General features: G+C 30.6%; 1 protein-coding gene across 1 annotated transcript in view; it reads left to right on the forward strand.

The window, feature by feature from the left end:
- Positions 1-15,635, forward strand: part of LOC145331745 (uncharacterized) — a 355,671-nt gene that overhangs the window by 33,511 nt on the left and 306,525 nt on the right. The window contains exons 2-3 of the mRNA XM_080176576.1: positions 1,706-1,856; positions 2,473-2,535. Coding sequence (XP_080032702.1) covers positions 1,706-1,856; positions 2,473-2,535 — 214 coding nt within the window. The remainder of the gene's footprint in view (positions 1-1,705; positions 1,857-2,472; positions 2,536-15,635) is intronic.

A 15,635-nucleotide genomic window follows, 5' to 3' on the forward strand; every position in this document is an offset into this window, starting at 1 on the left:
TATAGAACAATGCATTAAAGATTAATTACCCTACCTTCAATTATAATAGACAAAAGTCCGTCTTATTCATATTGGAGGGAAAATTAAAAGTTTAAGATTAATTTATCGCCCAAGTCTCCCCCCCCCCTTAATCCCTGATTTTATACAGATATTTGCAATGCATAAATTATTAGATATTGCACATGCTATTTAGAGGAGGCTTTCAGCCGTCAAATTATATTTTCAACATATTTATACTCTGTTATACTTATCAAAAATGTTTCATTGAAATTAATGAGAGGGTGGGATGGTGTAGCTTTTTTTATGCCTAACCCCTGCGCAAGGCCCATCTACCTAACTATCGTGCATTTTGGAACTGTATTTGTACATTCTCAGACTCCCAGATATCTGTCACCAGCTAGATACACACATATGAATAAAGTTTCTCCTAAAATTAATTTGTTTGGAATTTTTGTAATTTTCTTCATGAAAAGAATTTGATGAAGGTCCATTAAAACAAGAATAACAACATTCACAAAGGCAAAGCTTAGCAAATCATATATTCGGCAAACAGGAAAAATAAACCTTAGTAATGCTCAAAAATATTTTTAAAGGAACAGAATGTTATCTAAACAAAAGTTTAAACAAAATTGGACGTTTACCTTTTCTTTTTTTGCTCTTATAAAAAATATGTATACTCGTTCTAAGAAGAGTGAATAAAAACAATTATTTTGATTTAACTCAACGCCTGTTTATCTATTACTCATTATCACAAGAATCTCCAAACTTAGCTTAAGGTCAATAATCCTACTGGTGTAGAAAAGCTTCGCTTTCAAAATTGCATTGCAAGACGAAGCGAAGAAAGCGAGAAAGATTTTTTAATAACTCATTTTAAAGCATGTAAAATATGTTTTATATTTTTTTATGGGGTTGAAAATAATTTCCTCCAACCGGATTAATACCTCCGGACATTTGATAACAACGTAGAGTAAGACCTTTATAGCAGGACCAAATGCATCCCATATTTCCCGTCTTTTTCAGGCAACTAACCAACCCTTTTAATTGCATACAACCTACTTCTTTTTCTGTTTGACTTTAAGAATGAAAGTATAATTTTAAAAATTTTAAAGCAACTATTTTTTACCTTGAGTAAATAGTTTCGTATGCTAATAGTTTTCTTTAAATGGTCTTAATTTTAAATGCTCTGTTGACTTAGAACATTTTAAAGCAGGGACACGGGGATATGACAATCAAAGGAAGCATAATTGTGCAATAAATTTGCATGTTTGATAATGGATTGATTTAACTTTCCTTAAGAAATTGTTGCAGATTATTTGACCTCTGCCTCATTTAAATTCAGTATTTATTTTAAGGTAGATGGGTCCTATATATTATTCTGTCATCAAACTACATATCACTGTATTCCTGAATAATCACTCAATTGTCCCTATTCTAATGATAATCTGTTGCTTCCTTGGAATAAAGGGATAGGACAATGGAGATAATCTATTCTACCCCTCTTCCAAAACCTCCAACGATGGAGAATATATTTTGGATACTAGTCATAGAATTTCTTTACATTTTATAACATTTATTACAAGGTTTGAAAATGACAAAAAGATTCAAACATGTAAAAAAGGTCTCTATTTTATGCTAGATAAATACAACCTAAACTGGAAAATCTTCATAATATTGAATTGTGAATATTAAAAAACGCGCAAAATAGGTTCAGTATACCAACATCCCGAGCGGGTACATCTGCTACCGCCTCCAGAACTGACGCGGCTCAGAACACTGCAGCGGCCGTTGGCTGGCAAAGCTAAAAAGATTTTTAGCCCCACGGCGAAGTTTGAGGGGAGAAGTATCAGCCCTTTCAGGTAACAAGTTAAAATATTATGGTGTGCAGACAGAAAAGTTGTATTAAGAGAAGGTTTATTTCGTTTTTTAAAAAATCTATTATTGACGTTAACACTTGGTTCAGACGTGCAAATTTCTAGAAAAGTTTATTAAACAATATTACTTTTTTTGTCAAATTTGAACTGAGGCTTTTTAATACATAACATTTCTTTTTACTTTTTCACATTAATAAGTTTAACAAGGCACCCTAAATTTAGAAGCGCTACAAAAGCATCTTTTAAAAAGCGAAGCTTTTCTATAATTAGGGTCGGTCGGTCCGTCCGCAACGTAAAGCTCTTTCAATTCATTTAGACATGTTAGAATTGACCTATCGATTTCAAACTTTGCATGATAATTTCTATGTACGATAAAGGAAGCGTAGCAACTCTATAAGCGTTACCAGAAAGGCCTTGCGTTCATTTAAAACATGTTGATTTTTAAAATCTTTTTTGACAACAACGTTTTGCATGGTGTGATTATATAATTAATTAGGTTCTGACTTACAAGAATTATTATTAAATGTTTGTCCTGATTTGCTTTGCTTTGCTTTTATGGATGTTGTTATTCCTGTTAAAAATCTAATATTTTTATTTTTAGGAAGCTACCATTGCCTGAAATTTTCTACACCAACTCTGAGCTCGAGGAAAAAGTTGAAGACAGGTAAGAAATGGTTATTTATTGCATCGTATTATTGACAGTTTTTCGCGGATAGTTAAATGAAATATTATAAGATTAAATCAGTTTTGTTAGACCCAAGAGGCTTCTTTTGAAAGATTAAATTTTTTGACATATTTTTTTGCAGCTGATTAGAATCCAACGTAAGGCTTAAAAAGTCCTCTTTTTAAAACAAACAAAAAAATTAAATTGCTTTCAAATGACTTTAATTCATTCTTTTCATTGTAAATTAAGAGATTTTCAAATTAATTTTGCTATTTTATGGAAAATATTGGAAACGGACAATTAATAAAAGAGAACGAAAATGCGATGTAAATTATGAAAATAAAATTATAAAATAAAACTTATGTAAGGAAATAATTTTGTTACCGTATTCGTTGGCTTAAAAAACTTTGAGTACTTCAATTAAATCTTGATTGATTGATTGGTTCAAACTTGATATACTTTTTCAAAAATCTGCAGAAGGGATAATCTGTTTGTTATAAATGAAGCTGACGATCACCGGTTATCCTAGTTTATCTAGTTTTTTGAATACTCAGCCCTTCCGTTTGAAGATTCCTTAAAAAACCTGTAAAAATTTGGCAACTTAATTTGCTTGGGCTTTTGTGGTGGAGGTTTATACCATGCAGCTAAAGTTTAGAATAGCTTAAAGAATAGCTAAAAATAGCTTAAATTAAAAATAGTTTTAAAAATCTCTAAAGTTCAAACCAGCTTGAATTTAAAATGTATACATTCAAAGTATGATAAACAAAATTGCCACTTTTGTAGATTAAAATTGTTGGTGGAAAAGTTTTGACACTGCTAGAATATTTATCCAAATCCATTAACTTATGCCCCTGGTAGTTCATATATAATGGGGAAAATAGTGTAGTGTAGATCAAAATTTTTTTATTTGTTAAGATTTTTTACTGTTAGTAAGAATCATAATTTTTGGATGGGTAAAGCGGAGCTTTAAAAAGGTTTCTGAAATATCTTCAAAAAAAAAAGATTTCACCAAAGGATCAATAATATATAGTGCAATTATGCTGTGATAAAGAGGTATAGAGCATCCTTTAAACCCTACAAAATCTTGCCCTAAACCCTTTTGTTTGTAAATCAATTTCATTCGATTATGTTAAACAATCGGGTAGCCGATAGAAACTGCATAAAATTGTGTTGAGATATATGAAAAGTAAAATAGAAGAATATGAAGTTTCTTATCATTAGCACAGCTACTCTAGAAATATTTAGTATGTGTCCACTGTTCAAAATCTTTCAATTGACTATGCATGCCAAAAAACATTGTTAGCTTTTTATTGATACTATTTATTTTTTAACAACGAATTAGGCTATTGTGATTTATTTGGCTGCATACAAAAATCCCCAAAATTCCATGGTAAAAGGAAAAAGGAGAAAAATAGGGCGAATAAAGTATAGTGTAAAGGGGTTAAGATTGATTAATTACCATAGATGGTCAATCAGACAAAATAATCCTTAAAACTTAAACAAGGATTTCTTGTAGATTTATATTATAAGATAGCTAGTTATTTTATGGATAAAAGAAAAGGGTATAGTCCCTTTTGTGACAAAGCCCTTCAAGGAGCGTTTCTTCGTATTTTCACAGTAGCTTTTCTCCTATTTCTAGCCCCTGTGGGGAGGCTGTAATGCTGCGGGGCCAATTGCCTAACCCAGCAGGACAATCACCTAACACAATATAACCAAAAATGACCTATCAAAAGCCATTTTAAAATATGACCAATCGCCCCTTAAGGGGCGTTGCCACGAAAGGGACTAAACCCAAATAAAATAATTTACTTCACCTGCCCATTAAAATATATATACATATCAACCTACACTGTGTTCTTTTTGGTCCAATAAAAGGATTGACCATCTATTACAACTATATTTATTGGGTTTACGATTTTGTTAAGGTCAGCAATTTTTTTCTGCGTTTTCTGAATTCTTCATTGATAATTTGGAAAATTATTTTGATGGAAAATTTCTGTGATTATTTTCATTTTACTATTCTTTGAAAATTTTTGTAGAAAAAAAATATTTGAGAATATCTTTTTGAACAAAAAGGAATTATTAATTCTTTTGTATTACTAATAATATTCTCATAATTATTTAATGAATCATTTAGTTTTTGCATATTTTTGATTATACAAGAATCATAACGTCCAAGTTTGCAAAGGTTTAATTCGGATAAGTTTTCAAAATATTGGTTTTGGTTCCAGAGAGAGAGGGACATTAATAGCTGTTTATTATACTAGTCCCTAAAGTTTTATAAATAGGTTTCCTTCGTTGGCTTATCATTTTGGGGACTTTTATTGAATTTTGATTGGTTGTTTCATTTATTGAAGTGTCCAAAAGTTTTAACGACTAATTAGAATCTACAAAAGAGGTTATTTTGTGTATCATCATTGGGGCGGTGCATAAATTTATTAGCCATTGTCTTAACTCTTATACCTTTGGATCGTTGCTATAGTTTAGCTATACAATGTTTGCACCAATAAGAAACTAAATGTTTTTAATTTGGAATTTTAATAAAATAAAATTTACTTATTTTATATAGTTTAAAATGAAAAGGAAAAAAAAAGGAAAATTGAAATAATTATTTTATTTAAAAGAAAAGAAACACTTTGTTTGAAAATTATGTTTTTGTATAAAAGTTCACACAGAATAAAAGAAAATGACCATCAAGAAAGTTGCAAAAATTGCATAGATTTTTTCAAACGGAGGAATATTCACAAAAAAATATAAGAAATTGTCAGGGACGCCCAAGCTATTTTATTTTGAGGGAGGGGGAGAGAATGAGGTATATCAAAGAAATGAGGAGGATAATTTAATGTAGTTATAATTTATAAAAATTTTGATGGGGGTAAAATGAGGGTTTCAAAATATGAAAATTGTTCTAAAAAACAAATGTGTAATTATTATTTGTTTGTTTTATAAGTGTATTATTGTAAAACAACTTGACCTATAATTTTCAGGAAAGCTGGTCAAAAGTTAGGCGGGCTAAACCCCCAAAAAGATGTTTAGAAAAACTTAATGATTTTTGTGAATATAACCCATATTGATGTTCTGAATTTTGGAACGGTTTGTGTGAATAGCGCGCTTCAGATAATGTATACATAGATAAGACAATTGATGATAAATTATTTTCTCGTATTCATTTGAATCCGGTGGATAAGAACCGGTTCTTATCCATACGAAAAAACTATGTCTAGCACCGTATTATATCCAGCTTTCTACGAATATAAAAATGTACAATCATAAGATTAAAATCATTTTTTAGCCCGTGCCTTCGGCACCCCGGGGCTAAAAAAACTGGTTTTTATCTCATAATTGTACATTCTATTTCCGCGGAAAGCGGTTTATAATACGATGAAAGAAACAACTATTCTCCAATTCTTATGCATGATATTGCTTTTTATTCATAAGAGAAAGAAAACGTTTAGGTTAATTTTTTCTTTCCTGGAATAGCATGTATAAAAATCGATAAATGGAGAACCATTGTGCGTGGCCTATGCTCTGGAACGAAGAGATACATGGCGATGATGATGATCTCCTCCTCTCCTACTGAATGAACGAACTGACCAATAAATCAGGGTCCATATAAGCAACCTATATTGACGACAAATTTTTAATATATCCACGTATTCTTTATCCATTCAGATAAAAAAATTGTGTAGAAGAAAAAAAATCTATGGCGGTGGTTGCAAAGTGCATTTTTTATCACGGACGGAGGGAGAGGACAACAGTAAGATATAAAATAGTATTTCCTAAATTGTTAAGAAGCTATCAAAGGCAAGTTATTTCAAGATAATAAAATAGAGAAATTTTTGAGGAAGTAAAGGTACATTGAAAAGTAACTTGTAACCAAAGTTTTATAGTTAGGTTATCACATTTATAATTTTAATTTACAAAGGGGTAATTTTGTTCTACTTTAATTGGCTGTGCATATCAATTTATCGTCCATTCTTTACACTTAAATAAAGTGCATATTTGAACCATACTTTCTTTATTAATGTTTATTAGTTCATTGATTATACAAATTAAAGATTAATTAATATAATTTAGCATTTATAATAGTAACTGTTTGAATGCCTATAACTAACAGAGAGAAGCTAAATTAAAACTTAAAATATTCTAAAAACTTTCTTTTTAGTCCTATTTTACTACAAATAGGAAATTTCTAATTAGTAAAATTAGTCATTGACAGAAATTTGAAAAAAAATAATTAGTTATGCATTTGAAAAGCTTTAGGCTATATCTAGCTCCATAAGTAGGAGAAAACTAGGAGTTCAATGTGTTATATAAAACTGTTGATTGAATTTTTTAGACAAAATATAACAAACCCAGAATCACTATGCAGACATCAAATTTCAACTATAACAATTTTTATTATAAAAAGAAAAAAGTTCTTTTTTTTATTAAGGAGGAGGAATAATTTTTTTCTCTTGGATGGGTGGTGGTAACCTCCCACAAATTAGTTATAAACCTTACCAGGACATACGAGAAGTTACATTGTAAGGAGAATCATATCGGTTTTGCGAGATCCTATTGTAGAGATGGACTTACAGACATCCTGTTACTTTTATATAAAGATTTAAATCAAGTCCAGTAATTACATGATTATCTAAGATATAATAACTCTATTGTAATAATAACATTATCTAAGATATAATAACTCTATTCTAATAATAACATTATCTAAGATATAATAACTCTATTCTAATAATAACATTATCTAAGATATAATAACTCTTATTCTAATAATAACATATATGACTAAGTTATCATAAATAGCAGCACAAATATTTAAAGCTTTTTTGTATAAAGCCTCTCCACAAAGCCCACCATGCTTTCTTGAGAGCTTTTTTTTGAATGTTATTAAATTAGAATTACAAATATTGGTTTATTTTTTATGGTCAGTTAGACAATAGACAATGTAATATAGACCAGTGTATAACCATCTTTGTTGTCCGAATAAAATATGGCCTAATTCCTAAACCATCCCGTAAGCCACATAAGGCTAAAAATGGATGCCTCAATTGGTTTAGTGGTCAGTGAGATCTTATAGGCAAAACAAAAAACCTTACTACTTTATAAAATAGGATTCTAGTTGACGAAAACCATTGAAATAGAAATACATGTAGGTACATCTTATAGGTTCTTGATTAACTCTACTAGATGTAAAATGCTCAGAAAAGTGTTAAGAGGATAAGTAAGAAAGAGAGAGAGAGAAAGAGAGAGAGAGAGAGCGAGAGAGAGAGTGAGAGAGAGTGAGAGAGAGAGAGAGAGAGAGAGAGAGAGAGAGAGAGAGAGAGAGAGAGAGAGAGAGAGAGAGAGAGAGAGAGAGAGAGAGAGAGAGAGAGAGAGAGAGAGAGAAGAGAGAGAGAGAGAGAGAGAGAGAGAAAACTCTGGGAACATTAGAGTAAAACACTAGAGGGAGAAAGGGTTAAATAATTGTACCTCCCCATCGCAACCACCTTGTGTAACCCTTCTATTGGGTCATTGAAAATCAACCAATGGTATCGCTTATATTAACACAGCTATGTAGCAGAAAATTATTTAGAAGCAGAAGAAAGAGGTCTTTGAAAATGAAGGGAGGTAGTTGTCTGTATATACATCTACATAAACTTTAGATCTGTTCTGGGAACTAAAAGTTTAAACTCAGGTGCTTATATTCAGCCAATTAATTACAATTTAAAATCCTGCTAAATTCAATATTTTTTTTTGATTAAAGTTGGAGTAAATCTTGTTTATTCACGTAACTGAAGGGGAGTGGGTAAGAAGTGGGGGGGGGGGGAGAAAAAAGAGAATTTCCTTTAGAATTGTTTGTCAGAATCACATTCCCTTTTCCCCGAAACCAACCAATCAAGAATTATTGGTACCCGAATCTTTCCAATCTTTTTAAAACTTTGGGTATCTGTTTAATTTCTAGTCCAATGTCCTCTCCCTCCCCAAAGTATTTGTGATACTGAAATATTGATGAAATATCCTCATACTAAAGTAACAGGATGTTTGTCTGTCTGTGTGTCATTGCCGAAGGATCTCGCTAACCGCTGAACCAATCGGGTTCTCCTTAACAGGGTAGATTCTCATGGGTCCCGGGAACCTAACCTAACCTTTTTTTAAAATCTGGGAGACTTCAACGTAACATAAAGAGGTATCCGTAACATTAAGAATTATCTTAGAGACTTTAACAAACAAAATCATTTAAAGTGCCACTAGAGGCCTCTAGGGGCGTAGCCGCTAGTAATCCATAAAACGTGTTGATATTGTCCCCATTGTTACATTTATCTATCACCTATATCTTACATAGAGAAAATATTTAGGAATTAGGGAATAGGACTATGGATTGAAATGTTTGAAATCCTACTATTATAATATGGTAGATATTCTGGAGAAACGATAACAAGGGGTAGATCAATTTTTATCGCAATTGACTTTTCCCTACTTGTAAATTTTAAAAGCTTACTAGGTGGTTGAAAGTGAAAACATATAGGGATAGCTTTTCTGAGAAAAACAAAATATTATTAATCAGATTTAACTACATACACTAAAATGATTAAACTAGTTTTCTCGTATTCATTCGAATCCGGTGGATAGGAACCAGTTCTTTCTAGCATCGTTTTATTCCAGGTTTCTACGAATATAAAAATATACAATCATAAGATTAAAGCTAGTTTTATTAGCAGGTGCCTTTGGCACCTCGGGGCTAAAAAACAGGTTTTAATCTTATAATTGCACATTCTATATCCGCGGAAAGCCGTTTGTAATACGATGCGAGAAATAACTATTATCCAGTCCTCTAATATTAATGCCAGAGTGGATTATTTAGGGAGCTTATGGGATAAGACAATGGATGATAAATTTAAGTGAATCCCCAATGATTATAAACTTTTTAATCAACGAGAGATCTTGTTGATAAAGGTCCTAGTATAATTTACATTTCAGTTCAGAAGACATTTGTTTTCATAATAAATGTCCTTTAGACCATTTTCGAATGTTAAAGCTATCAGATGAAAGTTATTGAAAGTTTCTAGGTTGCACAACACAAGATTTTGGTTTCGTTTTCAATATTTGAAAGCGAAAAATATTCATTATTAATTATCAAATTTTTTTCATTATTAATTATCAAATTATTTTATAGTATTTTTTGCGATTCTGGATATTAAAAAGAAAGAAAAAATTTACTTTAAAATGGAACTTTTATCTTTAACCAACGAAAAAGACGAAGGAAATTTTTTTATTCCCTAATGTTCTATTAATAATCATTTATGTTATAAAGAAATTAGACCTTAATATAAACCCTATTTCTTGACCCCCCTCTTCAATTTGAAAAAAAAGCCTCATCCACTGTTGGAGTTTTAACCTCTGTGGGGCTCTTCCAACCTAACCTAAGTTTAATAAGCAAAAAGGTTCGTTTGTGTTATAAATTCGCTTTGAGGAAAACTATCTATTTTTTTCTAAAAATTTGATACCAAACAAGGAAGCGTTTTTTGGGTTTATTACAGACAAAAGGTTATCTTTAAGTTTTTTTTTATTAATATACGTTTGTCAGGGATCTTAAGGGATAAGACAATCAATAAATGATTGATTCAAATTGAAACTTAAAGATTATTGAAAAGTTTGGACACCTCTAGTTTAAACCGAGAAATAATTATAATTAGTATCAAAAGTTTAAATCCTACTAATAAAAGATTGAGATTTGGATATCAGTATAATTTACAGTCCAATGTCCCCTCAATCCGTGATGTTTTGATTTTATCACTATATATAGTTCGTTTTTCGCATATATAATATACATATAGAGTATATATAAATTTTATTACATTATAACGAAGTTATATAATGATAGCGCAGAAAAAGGACTAGCAACACTTATCTTTATTTGACTACAATTTGAACTTTGACCATTTAATAGGGTTTTATAGTTATTTTAATGCCTTAGTATTACAGTTGGTTTATGTTTATAAAAAGTTTATTATTATGTGGTTATTAGTTTTTTTATGACTTTATAACTATGTTAAACACTAAGCAAGGATGTAAATAACAATATCCATTAAAGCGAAGTTAAAACACATAAGAATAAGCAAACATAAGTAGACATAATTTTACATGGCATTGCTTCTAGTATGTCCCCATTCCAAGGACATTGTGCCGACTCTCAATTGGGTCTTTGAAAATCAACCAATAGTGTCGAGAATATTAACACGACCAATTATCAGAAAACATTTTGCTTGCAGACAAAAAGGTACTTGGAAAAAGGGAGGCAGGTAGTTATCTGTTTATATATCTATACTGTAGATCTGTTCTACAGATCTTATATGAATTGTAGTTTAGATTTGCTACACAAATTTAATCACACAACCCTTGCCAAAAATCAAAGCACCACAAAAAATCGTGGGGTATATAAAGTTATAACAATTAAGAAAATGGCTAAAAAAGTGTTCTTTACGATAATAAGGTATCTTTTAAGGGTGCATAATTTCATGGATAAGACAATGGCCAATAAATTGATCTACAATTATGATAAACAAAATAATACCCGCTATAGATTAAAACTATTGATGGAAAAGTTTGAACACTGCTAGTTTGTACCTACCAATAAAGTTTTTTTGTGCCACCAAAAGAGAGATTGAGTTCATAATACTTTGGGGACCAGTATCATTTACTTCCCAATGTTTATTATATTTTTATACATAAATTTTTTTTCTTCATTTGGTTACTTTATTATTCTATGATCTCTTTAATCTTTTAAGGATTAAACTCTATTTAGGTTTTATACTTTTGTGAAATAGCCTTTTGCACAAGATAATAACTAAAGAACAGCTTCAATAATGATAATTTATAGCTTTATAGCGAGGTCACTTTTCATAGAAGCTACCAAAAACATTATTTTGAAGGATGACTGATTTATCTGCCAATGCCATACCTGATTATAAAAAGTTGTTAATGAAAAGAAATTGTGTTTAATCCCTCTTATCAGGAATAAAGGGATCAGGGACAATAAATTAATTTCTGTAAGTCATCTTCCAGGGATTTATATGGATAAGACAATATGGCCGATAAATTGATATACATTCCCAATAATGATACACAAAATTACACTTTCTGTAAATTACAACGAGTGGTTATAACGTTTGGACACTTAAATTATTGAACTAACCATGAAGTCCACAAAGTTGTTAAGCCAACGAATAAGAAAACCTTACTATAAAACTTTATGGACTAGTGTAATAAACAGCCAAATGTCCCCTCCCTCTCTGTGTTCTTCTGTCTTATATCTAAGGTTGTAAATCAATTTATCTATAATTATTGTTCCATTCCTTTATCTCTGACTCATATGACTTATCATTTAGGATTACATTTTTTAAATGTTCGTGTCTTTAAGATTTCTTTTTAAAAGGCTTCTTTCTAAAAACTACGTGCAAAGTTACGAAACATAAGAGAATTTGGTTCCAGAAAAGGAATGCTAAAGGATTCTTGAGACAAATATCAAAAAAACAAGATAAAGCATTCAAAAAGTTAAATTTATTCGTTTTATTCTACAAAATTAATAAAATACTTTCAAAAAATTTCAAGCAAAATTCAATACCTTTTTACATAATTTGAGGTAGATCAAATAATCGCCCATTATCTTATATTAATATACTATCATACTGATTTATTAATATTCAAATTTATTCGATTCCTTTTAGAATAAAGATTAAGTTTCAATCTGATAACATTCAAACATTAAATTTCCAAAGGTTCATCGTTTAAAACAACTAAAGCGTTTTAAAGCTTCCCTGAAATGAATACATTAAGCAGTTTCTTCTATGTATTTACTAATAAGATATAATTTTCAAATTACTTTTTTTTTAAATTCCTTAAATTTCATGTATACTGGTTTACTGTTCCATTAATAGTTATTTCTCGCATCGTATTATAAACAGCTTTCCGCGGATATAGAATTATGATTGTACATTTTTATATTCGTAGAAAGCTGGAAATAATACGATGCTAGACATAGTTTTTTCGTATGAATGAGAACCGGTTCCTATCCACCGGATTCGAATGAATACGAGAATAGTTATTTCTCGTATCGTATTAAAAACGGCTTTCCGCGGATATAGAATGTACAATTATAAGATTAAAACTAGTTTTTTAGCCCCGTGGTGCCGAAGGCACCGGCTAAAAAAACTGGTTTTAATCTTATGATTGTACATTTCTATATTCGTAGAAAACTGGATATAATACGATGCTAGACATAGTTTTTTCGTATGGATGAGAACCGGTTCCTATCCACCGGATTCGAATGAATACGAGAAAATTGATTATCTTCATATTGCGTCGCCATTCATGAAAAGCGTTGTTCTTGTTTTAAATAAAAATAGACCTAGCTTAGACAATACAAGAGACTTCTTTATAATAAAACTTATAGACCAGGGATCTAAAGGGAAAAGACAATGGTAACCCCCACTTTCGTTAAACCAAATTACCCCATCTGCAGAATAAAAATATTAGTTGAAAGGTATGGACAGTGTTAGCTTGTACAAATTTAACCCAAACAATGAGAAGACGTTATATTAAAACTTTGGGTACCAGTATAATATATGATCTAATGTCCCTCTCCTCCCTGCTATAGACGCTTTTATTGTTACAAATAAAGAAACCTAATAAGGGCAGCTACTGTATGACAAAAGAAATTTTATATTTTCTTTCTCTTTATCTTTTTGGTTTTGGGCAAGGATGAAGGGATAACACAATGGGAATGATTAATATTCATCGCAGTTTAGTTTAGACAAGGAATCAGTGATAAGGCAATATGAATACATGAAGCTTTCCATAAAAATTTATGTGTTAAAATCTGCCTTTGGTTGCTGAAAAATAATGAGGATAAGAAGGGTTGTAGTTTTATTTGGCCCTCCCCTTTCCTCCCTGAAATTCTCTTTCTATAGAGTTTTAGATGTCTTTTATACTTTCTGAATATTGATTTTTCTATTTATACAGATTATGGGACTAATCCTATAAAAAAATTTTAGTCTAGCCTAGAAGTCTTTATATTTAATTATGTAAGGCTAAGGAAACCCTAATTCCTCGGGTAAGTATGAAACTTTAGCTTAGTAGCAACAACAAGCTGTTATCAGTAAAAAAGAAAACAGACGTACAGACAGACTCTAATTATATAATAGCTTCGCTTCTATTAAGCAAATATGTAGATAGACAATTGTTTTAGTTGCAATTGGAAAATACAGGAAAGAAAGGGATATTACATTGACAGTAAAATAAATCTCCAAACATTTCTTTCTTATAGTAGCTACCAAGAGCAGCATCTAAATGAAGATTTAATTATCGGCCATTGTCCTATCGTATCCCCCTGTATCCCTGGAAAAAGGTCAACAAGAAAGCTAATATTGACAAAAATACATATAATAATAACTTGCGCATTTTTAACAGCCCAGTTGTTCTACAAGACTTGCATGTTTGTCTGTCTGTCGGTCTCTTTTATAGGTGCTTATTTCTTCTCCTCGTTTATATCCCTTATCTCCTTCCCTTTACTCTTTCTCACTTTCCCTGTTTTACCCTTTTAAATACATTACTGATTAGTGTTGATTAGAGTAAAACTATAGATCTGTTAGTGTATGCATCCATTTCTATACTAATTAACAACCAATTTAATTTTAATAATTATTGATTTGCACATGCTCGATCTTGTTTGAACAAATTTTAGTTGGCCTTACCCAACCTACGCAGAATAAGGATATTAAAATGTTTACTTTTCCTTTAAAAAAATAATGCATAGAACATAGAAGAATGGATAAAGTATTGACGTGGATATATTGACAGGGAAATTTAGTTTGAAAATATGGACCTCATGGTCAGTTTGTTCATCCAGTAAGAGGGGAGGAGTTGAAAATCTGATGCATCATCCATAATATAATAATATTTAAAGTGTATTTTCACTTCCGTACATGTATCATATAATTCAATCATTAAAATCGTATATTATTACAACAACATAAACTTTCCCAATAAAATAGCCTAAAACCATTCCAGAAGCTTTGTTCAGCTTTTATAAAATGTAGAACTGAACCAGTTAAGTGGTTAGCGGTCAAAGAAACTTACTGATTTATAAAAAAAAGTCTAGCAATATCCTAAGACCTAAGTAAATCTTCCCTTAAATGTAGAACTTGGTTCAGTGGTTAGCGAGATCATGACGAACAAACAAAAATGGAATATTTATGGGGTAGAAAAATTATTTAAAACATAATAATTTGAAAAGAAATAATACATATAAGAAAGTGATTTTTCAACAAAATGACTTTATTATAGAAAATTAGATTAAAAGAGTCAAAGACTGACATGTCAGACTTATAAAGTAGCTTTGCAAATATTAGCAATTGTTATGCAAATTAAGAAAATATTTTCCTTTGGAGTTTTTGCTAAGTTTGTCTCAGAGGAATATATGTACACTAAAACAAAAAGAGTAAGGTCAACTTATTTCAATGTATGTTTAAATGCAAATTTACTCTATTAAAAGAGTAGAGGGAGAGGAAATGGAGATTGAATCAATCTACACTTCTTAAATTGCATAATTCCTTATGTAAAAGTCTATGGTGTCTGTCTGCCTGTCTTTCTGTGTGTACTAAAGGATCTCGCCAACAGCTGAACCGATATGTTTCTCCTTAACAGTGTATCTTCTGATGGGTCATGAGAGGGTTTAAATCCCTCTAGAGGTAAGGTACCACCACCCTACCAAGATATATAACCCCTAGAAAATAATGACCTCTGAAAACTTTTTTATTTTTTATTTCTAAAACTAAAATTGAAAGTTGGGTCTCGACTTCGGCCCCTCGGGGCTAAAAAAAACTGGAATTAATCTTATAATCTTCATTTTGCTATACACGAAAAGTTGTTTACAATATGATGCGATAATAACTATTGTAAAAATTTAAGAAGATTGTTATTGCTGCGCTATTAGTCCTTGTTATACTTGTCTTTTTTTCTCATAAGAAAACAAAGTCTAGGAATTTAGATTTATTTGGTAAGTTTTGAAATCTAAATTATGTAAATTTATTTTTATTTGTTCGTCTAGGACATAACTTTTC

This window comes from Acartia tonsa, chromosome 11 (assembly GCF_053477335.1).
Source record: "Acartia tonsa isolate MP-2025a chromosome 11, ASM5347733v1, whole genome shotgun sequence".
Classification (NCBI taxonomy): Eukaryota; Metazoa; Arthropoda; class Copepoda; order Calanoida; family Acartiidae; genus Acartia; species Acartia tonsa.